The following is a 14,677-nucleotide window of genomic DNA, read 5'->3' as shown; positions in this document are numbered from 1 at the left end:
TAATGATAGAATATGGAAAACTAATTTTAAAATGTACTTGTATTAATAATGAATTTTGTTTTATTTCACACCTATCCACCCCAAAAGTTATCCTATGCATACAATCAATAAAACAAACAGAGGAATCCCAGCTCAAATTAAAAAAAAAAAAAAAAAAAAAACCCAAAATCAAAACAAATCAGTTTAATAAAAAGGCCCCTTAATCTAAAAGAAAGCTTTAAAAAATTCCACATGGCACCACATGCAGTCAAATGACCAATTTATGGGACACAGTGAACCTGTTTGTCTTCGGAGAATAAAATATGCCTTTATGATTGGTACTGAAATATATTATAACTTTCTTTTAAATATACTACTCTTTATAGCTCTTAGCTTCTTGCTTGATATTTTATTCCCTTTATTTAAACTGCTTTGTTAATTATATGAAAAGCAGTAAGGAAAATTAATAAACTAAACTGACATAAATATCTCAGTTTTAGAAGGAGATATCTATTCCCTTATCAAGGTCAATTGGGATAATTAATTGCATAAGGGTCATTTTACTAAGGCACATTAATGATTAGCATGCATTAAATGCCATACAGCCTATAGGAATATTATGGGCTGCTATTAGCATATACTAATCCTTAGCACACGCTAAATCTTTTAGTGTGCCTTAGTAAAAGGACCCCCTAATTTGCCCATATAAAAATGCTATGAATGAGTTAAATATAACCAGCAGGTGTTAGAGAGATCTATTTGTTCCACAGGAAATGTTCTGGAAGTTTTAGGAGCTTCCTAATTGCTCTGCTCCCATATACTTTGCAAATTTTCCATGAGTTTTTCAATCAGATTATGGCAGTAACTGATGGCTTCTCAGGGTCCTACATCTTCATGGGAAGTGGTGAAATAAGAGCAATACAGTACATTTCACACAGGAAACAGCAACTCTCCATGCCTTAAATCAAACTTCATATATGCTAGTAAATTTAAATGTAATTAGTATCATGTTAATATTGTTAGTGCAATTTATTTTTAATTTATTAGAAAGATGATTGAAAACCAAGTAGTATTTATAACCATAAAAGCTGTATTTTTATTTTTTTTAATAAATGTAATAAGGTGTCTCGAGGGACACAAACAAAAGAAGCAGGTGATATCAGTGCTTACTTGTGGAATTTCAATTTAAATCTTAATAGTAACATAGTAGATGACGGCAGATAAAGACCCGAATGGTCCATCCAGTCTGCCCAACCTGATTCAATTTAAATTTTTTTTATTTTTTCTTCTTAGCTATTTCTGGGCAAGAATCCAAAGCTCTACCCGGTTCTGTGCTTGGGTTCCAACTGCTAAAATCTCCGTCAAAACCTACTCCAGCCCATCTACATCCTCCCAGCCACTGAAGCCCTCCCCAAACGGCCGTATACAGACCGTGCAAGTCTGCCCAGTAGTGGCCTTAGTTCAATGTTTAATATTATTTTCTGATTCTAGATCCTGTGTGTTCATCCCACGCTTCTTTGAACTCAGTCACAGTTTTACTCTCCACCACCTCTCTCGGGAGCGCATTCCAGGCATCCACCACCCTCTCCGTAAAGTAGAATTTCCTAACATTGCCCCTGAATCTACCACCCCTCAACCTCAAATTATGTCCTCTGGTTTTACCATTTTCCTTTCTCTGGAAAAGATTTTGTTCTACGTTAATACCCTTCAAGTATTTGAACGATGTAGGAGCCCTTTTAATAAACTACAGTGGGATTTCATCAAGTGGTAGCTGCATCTTTTAAAGTGTCAAGTATTAGAGCAGAGCTCTCACTCTTTTCTTTTGCAGATTATGCGTTAACATTCATATTAACACACAGTACCTGTACCTAACATGCACTTTGGGGGAAATTCTATAACCAGTGCCTAAGCTTAGGTGTCAGTAGGCACCCTGCTGATGCCCACGTAATTGAAAAATGCAGTCAGATATGGCAGTGTTGAAGTGCCTACCGATGCCTAAATAAATGGCAGATGAAATGGCCACTAGAATCACAGCTAGGTAGCTGCTTTAGGCCGCGGAATGCCAAAGTAGGCATGGCCAATACTAGAAGTGGCATTAGGCGGGCTAAAGCGGCTACTCAGCTGCAATTCATGCCAAGATAGGTGGCTGAAAAGTAGGCCTGGAAAACCCTGGCCTACATTTTAGCCACCTATCTTTGCCACTAGTCAACAACGGCTGACTGCAACAGGGGAATTCCCCCCTCTCCCATCAGCAGAGCATCAGAGACTCCCCAAAGCAGTGATTCTGTAACTGGCACCCAAGTCGGATTTGCCTGGCAATCATTCGAGGCCGCCGATTACAGAACCACAGCTTTGGGGAGTCTCTGCCGCTCAGCTGATGGGGGGAGGGGGGAGGAATTCTCCTGCCGCAATCAGCTGAGTGGCCACAGCAGGGAACTCCCAAACTTCACTGCAAGTTGGCCAGCAGGAGGGATGTCCATTCCCTTCCGCTGCCACTCCTGAACCCTCCCAAACACAATGTCTGTGGCAAAAAAGATGCCCACTCCCAAATGCCAGAACCCCCCAAAATAACACCCGGCAGGAGGGACGCCCACCGAGCTCACAGAGCGGGGACAAGCACCAAGCTCGTGGGGACAGGGAAAAGTTAGGGGACAAATATTTTCCCCGTGTCATTCTCTAGGATGTACTGCTGATGTCAGGGGGCAATAATTAAGTCTCATGCCCCAGCGAGGGAGGACTACGTCCTTCCTCCATCGAAGAGGGAAAGCCTCTCTAATCTTCGACAGGGGTCCCACGGTAAACCACTCTATTGTCTGCTGAGAAATGGGGAGCAACAAAGCTTTGGAGGAAACAGACTTCACCACCCCTTTTTATTTATGTGGCATAATGGCAAAAGGTAACAAAGAATCAGCTGAACAGATTCCAGCAGTCTTACAAATGCATTAGCAGTGCTGCCATCAAAGCCACTCCCCCCTCCCCCCCCCCGAGATCATCCAAACTTTTCTTTTTTAAAAGAGGAGTCATCAGCTGTCTATTTTATCATTATTTTATGCCTATAACGCACCCAAGTTGCATTCCGATTCTTATATAGTAATGAGCTGCTTTACATGCATTACATCTCATTACTATAGTGATTTAACTATCACCACAGTTGGCCATGTTGTGTTAAAGCCTTTTAAAACACCACCATTGAAAGCCCACTGTATTATGAGCATGGCTAATTGTAACCCATTTTTGACTCTATATTATGAATGTTAATCTGTAAACATATCTGAGCTTGTTGGGAAGAACGGGATATAAAACACATTAAATAAATAGATTTTAAAATTGGACCAATACTTTATTTTATATGTATACTTCATGCAGCCACATAACAAGTCCATTAGATTGTGTTTCCATACATCTGTAATGAACTTTAGTTAAATTTAGAAACAAAATGAATTAGTAGATAACAAAACAAATACAGTAAAAAAAAAACAAACCCACACTGTATTGGGACTGAAATGTCCCAATTATATTATTCCAGTGCTTTATACTTGCTAAATTTATCTGTACATTAACTGCCTAATACAAACAGAAATCGTACATAATGAAGGGCGAGATATAAACCTTTATCAAACTCCCTTAGTCAGACTGGCAATCTGGGCATAGAGAGAGTAGAGAAGGACAGATTCTTCAAACTTTCGAAAAATAAAAGAACAAGAGGGCATTCGGAAAAGTTGAAAGGGGACAGGTTCAAAACAAATGCTAGAAAGTTCTTCTTTACCCAACATGTGGTGGACACCTGGAATGCGCTTCCAGAGGGCGTAATAGGGCAGAGTACGGTACTGGGGTTTAAGAAAGGATTGGACAATTTCCTGCTGGAAAAGGGGATAGAGGGGTATAGATAGAGGATTACTGCACAGGTCCTGGACCTGTTGGGCCGCCGCGTGAGCGGACTGCTGGGCACGATGGACCTCGGGTCTGACCCGGCAGAGGCATTGCTTATGTTCATGATCCGAGGTTTCAACTCAATGTTTTTAGAAAGATACTAGATGTAAATTAGAAAATCACCACACACAAAATTCAATATCATGCATTATCATGCCTTTGGAGCATAAGTGTACTGCCAACGTAGTCCTACAGCATAAACCTAATACATTCACCTATCAGTAACACAACAGAGCTTCCATACACTTCTTAGGATACACAAGGCTAATATGAACCAGTGACAACTCCCCCTTTCCCCTAAATTTTCTTTAAAACGATGCAGAGCATACCAAGAACTCATGCACCACTTCCCGAATGCATTCCCAAGTTTACTCCTTTCCCAGATGTGTGTAAAAATATTGCTAATAATTACTAGTCAATTTAAATTGCCAGTAACAAAACTACTTCAAGCATTACGTTCTGTTAATCTTTCCAGGAATGGTGGTCAGTAAGTGTAATAGTGCAAAGCAGTTTACAACAGTGAATGCAAAAATGCAATGAACTGTGCCAGCCATTGTGCAATAACAGAAATGAAAAAAAAGGAAAAGAAAAGAAAGGTGATCCCTTTAATATTGGACTACGGGCTTCTTTTACTAAAGCCTGCACCAATAAATAGTCTAAAAGATAATGGGTCAAAATATATTTTTATGGTCTTTAACTACCATAGTGCAAAAAAGCATTTTTTTACCACTAGATTAGTATGTTCCATCATGGTTAAATGGCAGTCTAATGTGACTCCCAATATTTTAATAGTTTTTGAAATTGGGTAGTCATAACCATTTAGATGAAGTAATGATTTAGTTATTTTATAATTTGGGCTGGCTAAAAAAGTTTAGTCTTTTCTGTATTAAGTTTCAATTGGAAACTGGTTGTCCACTTTTCTATCAAAGTCATGATGTAGGATATTTGTTTTAAGATATCAGTAGTAGTCATTTAAAGGGATTAGAATAGAAATATCATCCGCATAAATATAAAAATTTAGTTTCAGCCTCTGCACTAAGGCCCTGATTCTGTATAGGATGCCTGGGAGGGGCGTCCTATACAGAATCGGGTCTACACTAACCCCGATTCTGTAACCTGCGTCCATGTTACAGACGTCATTTAGAGAATCGGGTTAGAGTAGATGCGGCCACTACACTTATTGCTGCGATAAGTATAGCGGCCGCCTGTCCGATCGCCGGCAGGAGGGTGCCAAACATCTCCTGCCGGAAAGCCGCACCCCCTCCGGACCCCCCACGCTAACGTCCCCCACCGCGCTACCATCCCCCAACCACCCCCTCTCCAACTAACCTCTAAATTGTTGGCCGGCCTTAGGGTTAGTGGGGATGGGCGGACCCCTATGCTTAAGGCCTGATTGGTCCATGCTTAGACAATTAGAGCGGGCCACTGCATGCTTAGACAATTAGGCCTTAGACAATTAGAGCAGGCCACTGCAGTAACTGCCCCGAAGCCCATAGGGCTTTTGTTGCATGGAACTTTCTAACGCAGCTTCGTAAAGGAGGCCCTAACTTAATATACTTTTGACCAGCTTTCAAAGACACGGCACTCTTTTTCTGCCACTCTGCATGCACTTAATAAGCATCACATCAGAGCAGTTTCACTCAGACCAGCAGAATGAAGAAATGGGATTACTATATTAGCCCAATTGCATGGGGATAAATAAAAGGTCAGCAAACAAGTTATCATTTCATCATTTCATAAAGGTCAATGCAAACTCAACAAAAAGTTATACAACTAAAACTAATGAACACTTCTCCCTCCATATTCGCTGCGATAGGAGATTTAACAGACCCGCGAATACAGAAAAACCGCAAATAACTTTTTCATATGTTATTCACTGTTTTCTATTAAAAACCATTGTGAATATGGTGAAACCGCGACTAACATGGTAGGAGACCTGGCCTGTTCCTGAAGGAGAAGCAAAATACGGTGAAGAAAGTGCTGGAAATCAGCGATTTTCTCTGTAAACGCTTGGAATCAGCAATTTCTCTATGCAAGCTGATGCAATTTGGGGAGGAGCGAGCAAGCTAAAAACCGTGAATAATCAAACCGCGATTGCTGAAACCACAAATACGGTGGGAGAAGTATATTATTAAAATCCCATGTGTAATAAGACTTACTATTGATACATTTGTACTGTCCAGAAAAGTGGCTGTTAGATCTTTACTTTGCAATATTTTAACATTAATATTAAGCAAAGTTACAGTAGAAACAGTGCTATCCACTTTGTTTTGCTAATTCTATATACAATACTCCCACGATATTCCAGGAACCCCCGTGAAAGTTGAAAAACCACGAATACGGTTTTTAGCGGGGAAGACAGGAGAGGGCAGCCGGAGTGTCGGCAAGTGAAGGAAATCACTCATGGTATGCTCCAACCGCCTCTTCCTGCACTAAAGTCGGGCCTCACCAATCAGGAACTGCTTTGACACGCAGCTCCTGATTGGTGAGGAATCGAAGACAAAGCGTAATTGGGTTATGCAGCAAGACTAGTAATAGCTTATTATTTATAGTTTGCCTTTATCCAAGGTGCATCACACCAAACATAAGAACATAAGAGATGCCGCTGCTGGGTCAGACCAGTGGTCCATCGCGCCCAGCAGTCTGCTCACACAGCGGCCCTTTTGGTCAAAGACCAGTGACCTAACTGAGACTAGCCTTACCAGCGTATTTCCTTGTTCAGTAGGAACTTGTCTAACTTTGTCTGTTTTCCCCTATGATAACCTCCGGGAGAGTGTTCCAGTTTTCCACCACTCTCTGGGTGAAGAAGAACTTCCTTGCGTTTGTACAGAATCTATCCCCTTTTAACTTTAGAGAGTGCCCTCGCATTCTCCCTACCTTTGAGAGGGTGAACAACCTGTCCTTATCTACTAAGTCTATCCCCTTCAGTATCTTGAATGTTTCGATCATGTCCCCTCTCAATCTCCTCTGCTTGAGGGAGAAGAAGCCCAGTTTCTCTAATCTCTCGCTTTACGGCAACTCCTCTAACCCCTTAACCATCTTAGTCGCTCTTCTCTGGACCTTTTCGAGTAGTACCATGTCCTTCTTCATGTCATACCAAAAATTAGAGTGCTGATTTCATCTGACAAAACAGATGACGTTTCAAGAGTTTCGTAAACTAACACAAGTCTTTCTGGTGCCAAAGAGGTACTGAAAGTTTGCTCTATTCTGTAGGGCCTGCACAGGAGAATATGCTTACTGTTTCCAAACCTAATTGTTTTTGAGAAGGGACAACCAATTCTGAAACAGCTGCCGAGCACTGGACCTTGATGGTGCATAATGTCTTAAGCCAGTGCAAATTTTGTTGAGCCTCAGTACACTAAACATAGTGGCCCTGGCTCAAGGCATCCGGAAGTGCATGGATGTTGACATGATGATGTCACGCACATGCGTGATGTCATCATGTTGACGTCCGTGCTTGCGCAACGGCCCTCCAGATGGGCCCTGAGCCGCCAGTGGGAGGTGCCGGCAGGGAAGACGCGTGGAGAAAAGGAAAGGTTGATTGCCTACAGGATGTGCCTCTCGCCACGCCAGTCCACCAGGCTAGTCAGGTTTTCAGGATAGCCCTAATGAATATGAATGGAGCAGATTAACATATCTGGCACCTGCATTATATAGAGATCTCTCTCATGCATATTCATTAGGGCTATCCTGAAAACCCAACTGGCCTGGTGGTTCTCCAGGACAGGGTTGGGAACCACTGCTGTAGGCAGTCAGCTGGCACCTCTCCTCCTCCCCAGTGACTCGCAGCACACCTGAAATCTCAGGCGGCACACTAATGTGATACACTCTCTTAAACAATTCTGCAAGTACTTTGGAAACTGCTGTATAAGACTCTGATAAACCATTAGTAACAATTTATACTTCACACATGATATTCCAAGGATAACCAGTACATCGATATCACATACGGAGAGATGTGCTCAAATTTGGTAATCCCAACCGTAGCCTAATTATTCATTTCTGCGTCATTTGTAAGGCACGCAAATTGGAAACCTCAAAAACACATTATTACAGTAATCAAGCCCTGACAAGAAAGCTTCCAACCCTAACTGTAACTCACTCTACAAAAGCATTAGAATAAAGAGACCCAACGACGTCTCCAGATTATACAAAACACCGCTATTAAACTAATCACCGGTCATCGCAGATTCAATTATGTTTCACCACTTTTTAAAATCAGCTCACTGGCTTCCAAAGTCCTCATCATATAGCATACAAGATTCTGCTGCGTGTCTTTAAGATACACTTTACAGAAACCCCTCTCTACCTCTTTGATCATTTGACATCCTACTGCACTTCCCATTCTCTCTAATCTGGAATTCAGAACTGCCTCATTTATTTATTCAATTTTCTACATTGTTCTCCCAAGAGAGTTCAGAACGGTTTACATGAATTTAGTCAGGTACTTGAGCATTTTTTCCTGTCAGTCCCAGCAGGCTCATAATCTATCTAAGGTACCTGGAGTAAAGGGGAGGGGGGGGATTAAGTGACTTGCCCGGGGTCACAAGGAGCAGCGTACTCGAGCATCATGGAAGCAGTTGCAGGCGAGACTTCTCCTGCGAGATTCCAAGAGATACCATAAGAACTTAAGAATAGCCTTACTGGGTCAGACCAATGGTCCATCAAGCCCAGTAGCCCGTTCTCACGGTGGCCAATCCAGGTCACTACTACCTGGCCAAAACCCAAGGTGTAGCAATATTCCATGCTACCAATACAGGGCAAGCAGTGGCTTCCCCCGTGCCTCTCTCAATAATAGACTATGGACTTTTCCTCCAGGAACTTGTCCAAACCTTTCTTAAAACCAGCTACACTATCCGCTCTTACCACATCCTCTAGCAACGCGTTCCAGAGCTCAACTATTCTCTTGAGTGAAAAAAAAATTTTCCTCCTATTAGTTTTAAAAGTATTTCTGTGTAACTTCATCGATGGTCCCCTAGTCTTAGTAATTTTTGATGGAGTGAAAAATCGATCCACTTGTACCCGTTCTACTCCACTCAGGATTATGTAGACTTCAATCATATCTCCTCTCAGCCGTCTCTTTCGAAGCTGAAGAGCCCTAATCATTTTGGTCTTTCCTCATACGAGAGGAGTTCCATCCTCTTGACCATCTTGGTCGCTCTTCTTTGAACCTTTTCTAGCGCCACTATATCTTTCTTGAGATAATGTGACCAGAAATGAACGTAATACTCCAAATGAGGTCGCACCATGGAACGATATAGGGGCATTATAACATTCTTAAGTCTTGTTAACCATCCCTTTTTTAATAATTTCCAGCATCCCGTTTGCTTTTTGGCCGCTGCTGCACATTGGGCTGAAAGTTTCATCGTATTGTCTACAATGATACCCAGATCCTTTTCTTGGCCGTTAACCCCCAAGGTGGACCCTAGCATCCGGTAACTGTGATTCAGGTTATTCTTCCCAATGTGCATCACTTTGCATTTGTCCACATTCAATTTCATCTGCCACTTGGACGTCCAGTCTTCCAATTTCCTAAGGTCTGCCTGCAATTTTTCACAATCTGCATGAGTTTTAACAACTTTGAACAGTTTAGGGGGAATTCTTAACAGCTCTGGATCTCAAGGAAGCGTACCTTCATGTTCCAATTTGGCCCCCACATCAGCGTTATTTACTCTTCTCAGTCCTAGCCGCATTTTGCAGTCTGTTTTTTCTCCATTGTAAGTAATTAGATCATCAGGTCTAGACCGTTTCAGTGAGGCCAGTTCAGTGCAGAGAATACCACAATTCTGGGTTTTGTTTGCATGTGGATGTGCCATGGAGAGCAGCGCTGCTCCGGGGACTGCAGCTTAGACTAAAGCTCCCGACCAAGGTGTCACTCTGTTCCATCTTGCTGCTCCCCTTTCCATAGGGGGGGCTGGAGCTCTTTCCACTTTCCCCACCTGATTTAAAAATGCAGCAAGACAGGCTGCGATTTGTCACTTTTTGGGCCACTGCTTTGTATACATGTGTGTGCTAAGCTCCAAGTTGGATTCACAGATCATTAATCTGGGAGCTGCTTTGAGGTCTCTGACCATCTGTACAGGATGTCACTGTGAACAGCTTAATTCCCCAAATAGGAAGTATAATGGTATAAGAAACACAAACAAAAGCAATGTGTTAAAATCAGATGTTCCGGTCCTTTGAAGGAAGCAGTGAAGTATGTATATAAATGATACCTGATGCAAGAGGAAGGTAGGCAGTAAACTGAACCCGATCTCAGTTTCCAATATTTATTTATGTATGTTTATTTGGCTCACAATTTTTTCACTTGTAGATCAAGATGAGTTTGGGTACAGTAGGGATTTTAGATAGGCAACGGTTTAGAAAAAATAAAATATAGGAGTCAGATTTCTTTGGTATCTTTTATTTTATTGTTTGTCTACTTGCCAGAACTAACAGGAAATAGCAACTGAAAAAAAAAAAAAAAAAACCTCACAGGGGTCTAGGGTGATTCAGCACAGCCCGCTTTTCACTACAGTGTTCTCCCGGCCGTTCGCGGTTGGAGGTCCCGGTCATTTGTGGTATTTTCCGACCGTGAACCACCGACAAGGAGCTCCTGATTGGATAAGGCCCGACTAAGTGCAGGAAGAGGCAGTCGGAGCATACCGCAAGTGATTTCCTGCACTCGCGGCGCTCCGGCTGCTCTCCTGCTGCCCTCTTCAGGCTCCCCCATGAAAAACCGTATTCGCGGTTTTTCGAGATTCGTGGGGGTTTCTGGAACAGAACCCCCGCGAATATCGGGGGGGGGGGGGAGTACTGTACTGCACTTTTCAGCATGCTGTGCTGAAAAGGGCCGTGATGAATCATCCCATTCCACATTTGTCTGCTGTGACAAAGGGAAAGAAAATTATCAGATAAGACATAATTTTACCTTGAGTGAAGAAATATTTTCTCCAGTTTATTTTAAATCTACTATTTGGTAGCTTCATCACATGCCCCCTAAGTCTTAATATTTTTGGAAACAGTAAACAAGTGATTCACATCTACCATTCCACTTCACTCAGTATTTTATAGACCTCTATTGTATTTCCCCCTGAGCCATCTCTTCACCCCTTTTCTGAAGATTTTCTTTTTTAGTTCACTTTTTTTATTGAAAACTTTTGTAGATACAAGAATATATAAATATTACACGGTAATACAAAAATGATTATCATAAAATATACAAAAATGATTATAAAATATGCAATATAGTTTGAACAATAGGAAAGCTCTTAAACAAAGCGCCTAAGCTTTTCTAATTCCGATATATCTGTTTTGAGATCCGGTGACCAGAACTGTACACAATATTCAAGGTGCGGCCGTACCGTAGAGCAATATAAAGGCATTTTAACATTTTCATCTTTGTTTTCCATTCCTTTTCTGATAATTCCTAGCAATCTATTTGCTTTCTTAGCCATTCTCTCTCAATATACTATAAAGAGAAGTTTCAGAGTTGTAAATACAGGCTTCTTGTTCTATTATTCCTACCCCCAAAAATATATTTTAAGAATATCTAAAACTGTAGCAGTATTTTTCTAAAAGTATACTACTGACTTTATACTCAGTTTCTATGGCTCCCTAGTATCTTATTGCTATATAAGATAAATTTTAACTATAGAAGCATCAAAAATCCTTACTTTCCTGAACCCTTTTTTCCTCCCAAAATCTCTTTTCCCTCCTTCTTTACATCATTACTCTGAAGTTATTATCTACTGGTCAAGGGTATTATTGTGAGATCTCAAAGAAAGAGGACCACTGTGCCCAAAGGACAGAGAAATGGTGATATAAAAAGGTAAAAAATGATGTAGGCATACCATCAACAACTAAACAATAGGTTCTTTCAGCAAACATGGTAGTATGAAAAAGCATCTACTGGACAAAGCCCAAAAGCAACAGAGAGCAGGTCAGCAGTAAGTAAATGATTGTTGTTATTCTTTACCTGTGAGGGTCCTTTGAACTTGGAATAATGTATATACATTCCCTCTTGGTGAAAGAGCTTTCTATCCAGGATTTCTGGGACTGTAAAACAAAAATGTTAAAAATGATAGAAATTACCTGTTTTGTTTTAACTGAACACATAAACCAAAGCTCTGAAGCTAGTCCAGAGGGAAAGAAGCCATGTTGGCTTGTCTATCATGCGAGTAGAATAGGGGAAAAAAACCATCACAGATTGATTCTGCTGCTGGGCACAAGATGGATATTCCCATCAACAGTGGATTTTCAAGCTGGTTTAATCACCTAAACTTGTAAACATGCACCCCATAATGGAATTAAAGCTAGTCACAGGTTAGACCTGCCCTTTGGTGAGTACATATATACAATTCATAGGACACAGAAACATAGTAAAGCATTGTTTCTTGGCCAAAAATGAAAAAGATCATCTAGCAGAGCTCTAATGAAATACACCCCCCTGTGGGTTTTGGCCAGGTACTAGGGACCTGGATTGGCCACCATGAGAACAGGCTACTGGGCTTGATGGACCATAGGTCTGACCCAATAAGGCTATTCTTATGTAGTAGATAATTAATACATTTCTAGCATAACAAGTGGGGAAAGCATGCAGTGAAAGGCACACAGAATTCTTTCCAACTACTCTACCTGTCCATGCATGTACATCTATGCATGGAGGAGGGAGGACATGTTTATGTGAAAGAAATTGTCGCAAGTCCCTATATGCATATAAATATTATAGAACTGAAATCATTTTGCAACAAGCCAAAAAGCCAATCAGTCCCAATGGAAGTAAACCGATTTATTAATAACACCCGACTTGGCCATATTTCGCCCACAAGATGCATCAGGGGCAATAACTATGAACCCATCTCAATAATGGCCTATTGACTTCTCTTTTAGGAGTTTATCCAAACCCGTTTTAAATCCCGCCGATTTCACCATATTCTGCGGCAATGAATTCCAGAGTTTAATTGCACATTGTGTGAAGAAATATTTTCTCTGGTTTGTTTTAAATCTACTACTTAGTAACTTCATCACATGCCCCCTAGTCCTAGTATTTTTGGGGAGAGTGAACAAGTGATTCACATCTACCCTTTCCACCCTACTCAGTATTTTATAGACCTTCATTATATTCCCCTGAGCCGTCTCTTCTCCACGCTCCCTAGCAGCTTTAGCCTTTCCTCATAGGGAAGCCATCCCATTCCCATCACTCTTCTCTGTACCTTTCCTAATTCCACTATATCTTTTTTGAGATACAGCGACCAGAGTTGCACAGTATTCAAGGTGTGGCTGCACCATAGAGCGATACAAGGGCATTAAACTAAACTAAACCTTAGGTTTGTATATCGCACCATCTCCATAGTCGTGGAGCTTGGCACGGTTTACAGGAATTGTAATGAGAAAGGAACTCCAAGGAAAGGGATAGATGAAGATCGGAGGAAAGAAGGATGTTAGAGGGCTAGGATGTCAGATGAGGAGGGAGTGTTAGATTTTTGAGAAAAGCCAGGTTTTCAAATGTTTACGGAAGGGTTGGAGAGCACTCAGGTTCCGAAGAGGGGAGGTAAGGTTGTTCCAGAGCTCGGTGAATCTGAAGGGGAGGGAAGTCCCCAGTTTTCCTGGGAGGGAAATGCCTTTTAATGAGGGGAAGGATAATTTCAATTTTTGGGTAGGTCTGATGGTATTAGGATTTGAGGAGTTCCAAGAAAGTGGAATTAATGGAGGAAGGATGCCGTGGAGGATCTTGAAAGTTAGGCAGATGCATTTGAAGTAGACTCTGGAAATTATCGGGAAGCCAGTGAAGCTTGTAAAGGAGCATTATAACATTTTCATCTTTGTTTTCCATTCCTTTCCTAATTCTTAACATTCTATTTGCTTCCTTAGCTGTCACCGCTGCACATATACCGTATATAGTTCCAGTAAACTGAGAAATCTGACATGCTGCAATAGCTGTAACATTACTTCTAAATGTAAATAAAAGCTTGCAAACACTCATACTTTACTTGAACAAGCACAGATCAGTCATTTCAACAATCTGTTTTTGGCACCAGATTTTACTTTCTTTAAAGCTGAAAACACTGCACAATTAAAATACAAGTAGTGACGGAAATGCTTGCGAAGAGCTCAGCGTTTCGAGAATTCTGACAGCCTCTATAATAATGTAAGAGAACATCTCCAGCAATGAACTTATAGCTTAAAAACTTGTTTTATTTAAATTCAAACCCCACTTCAACTACACTGAATAAGCTAAATTGAACTCTTTTGGAACCTGTTAAACATATTAGCGTTAACTTTCACTATTGGATATTTACATGCAATTTTATGCACAGTTCTGCTGCCATATGACTTATTTCCAGACCAGAAAAATTAGATAAAATGTGAATCAATGCCTGGCAAAACACAGCTAAATTACCATAATTAAAGCAACACAAATGCAAACACAAATAAACAATCTAAATAAAACGTGCAATACCTGATCGAGATATGAAATAGTTCTGATTTTCTCTCTACTGAAATCCATGACCAGCAACAACTAGTGAGTTCATAAGTAGAACCAACTCTATAATACACAGGATATGTTAATTTGAGGGTTTGAATATAGCAGGTTACAGCAAGAGGAAGACGCCAAAGCACCGCATGAGATCAGGTTTAAAAAATATTATTTAACACTTGACACAACAGCATTTCTAGGGACCACCCTAGGCTTATTCATCACATCAGAAGTGAAAAGTAACAGTTAACCTATTTTGCTAAGCTCGGTCCTCTAACCAAAGTGACGAAATGCATACACATCAGTTCT

At 41.0% G+C, this 14,677-nt stretch overlaps 1 protein-coding gene across 1 annotated transcript in view; it reads right to left on the bottom strand.

The window, feature by feature from the left end:
• The window catches only part of TRPM7 (transient receptor potential cation channel subfamily M member 7), a 190,791-nt gene that overhangs the window by 149,313 nt on the left and 26,801 nt on the right, over positions 1-14,677 (bottom strand). The window contains exon 2 of the mRNA XM_033919897.1: positions 11,867-11,946. Within this exon, the coding sequence (XP_033775788.1) occupies positions 11,867-11,946 (80 nt within the window). The remainder of the gene's footprint in view (positions 1-11,866; positions 11,947-14,677) is intronic.

Source organism: Geotrypetes seraphini, chromosome 14 (genome assembly GCF_902459505.1).
Source record: "Geotrypetes seraphini chromosome 14, aGeoSer1.1, whole genome shotgun sequence".
Classification (NCBI taxonomy): domain Eukaryota; kingdom Metazoa; phylum Chordata; class Amphibia; order Gymnophiona; family Dermophiidae; genus Geotrypetes; species Geotrypetes seraphini.
Note: the sequence above shows the minus strand (reverse complement) of the source record. Positions and strands in the feature narration are given on the sequence as shown.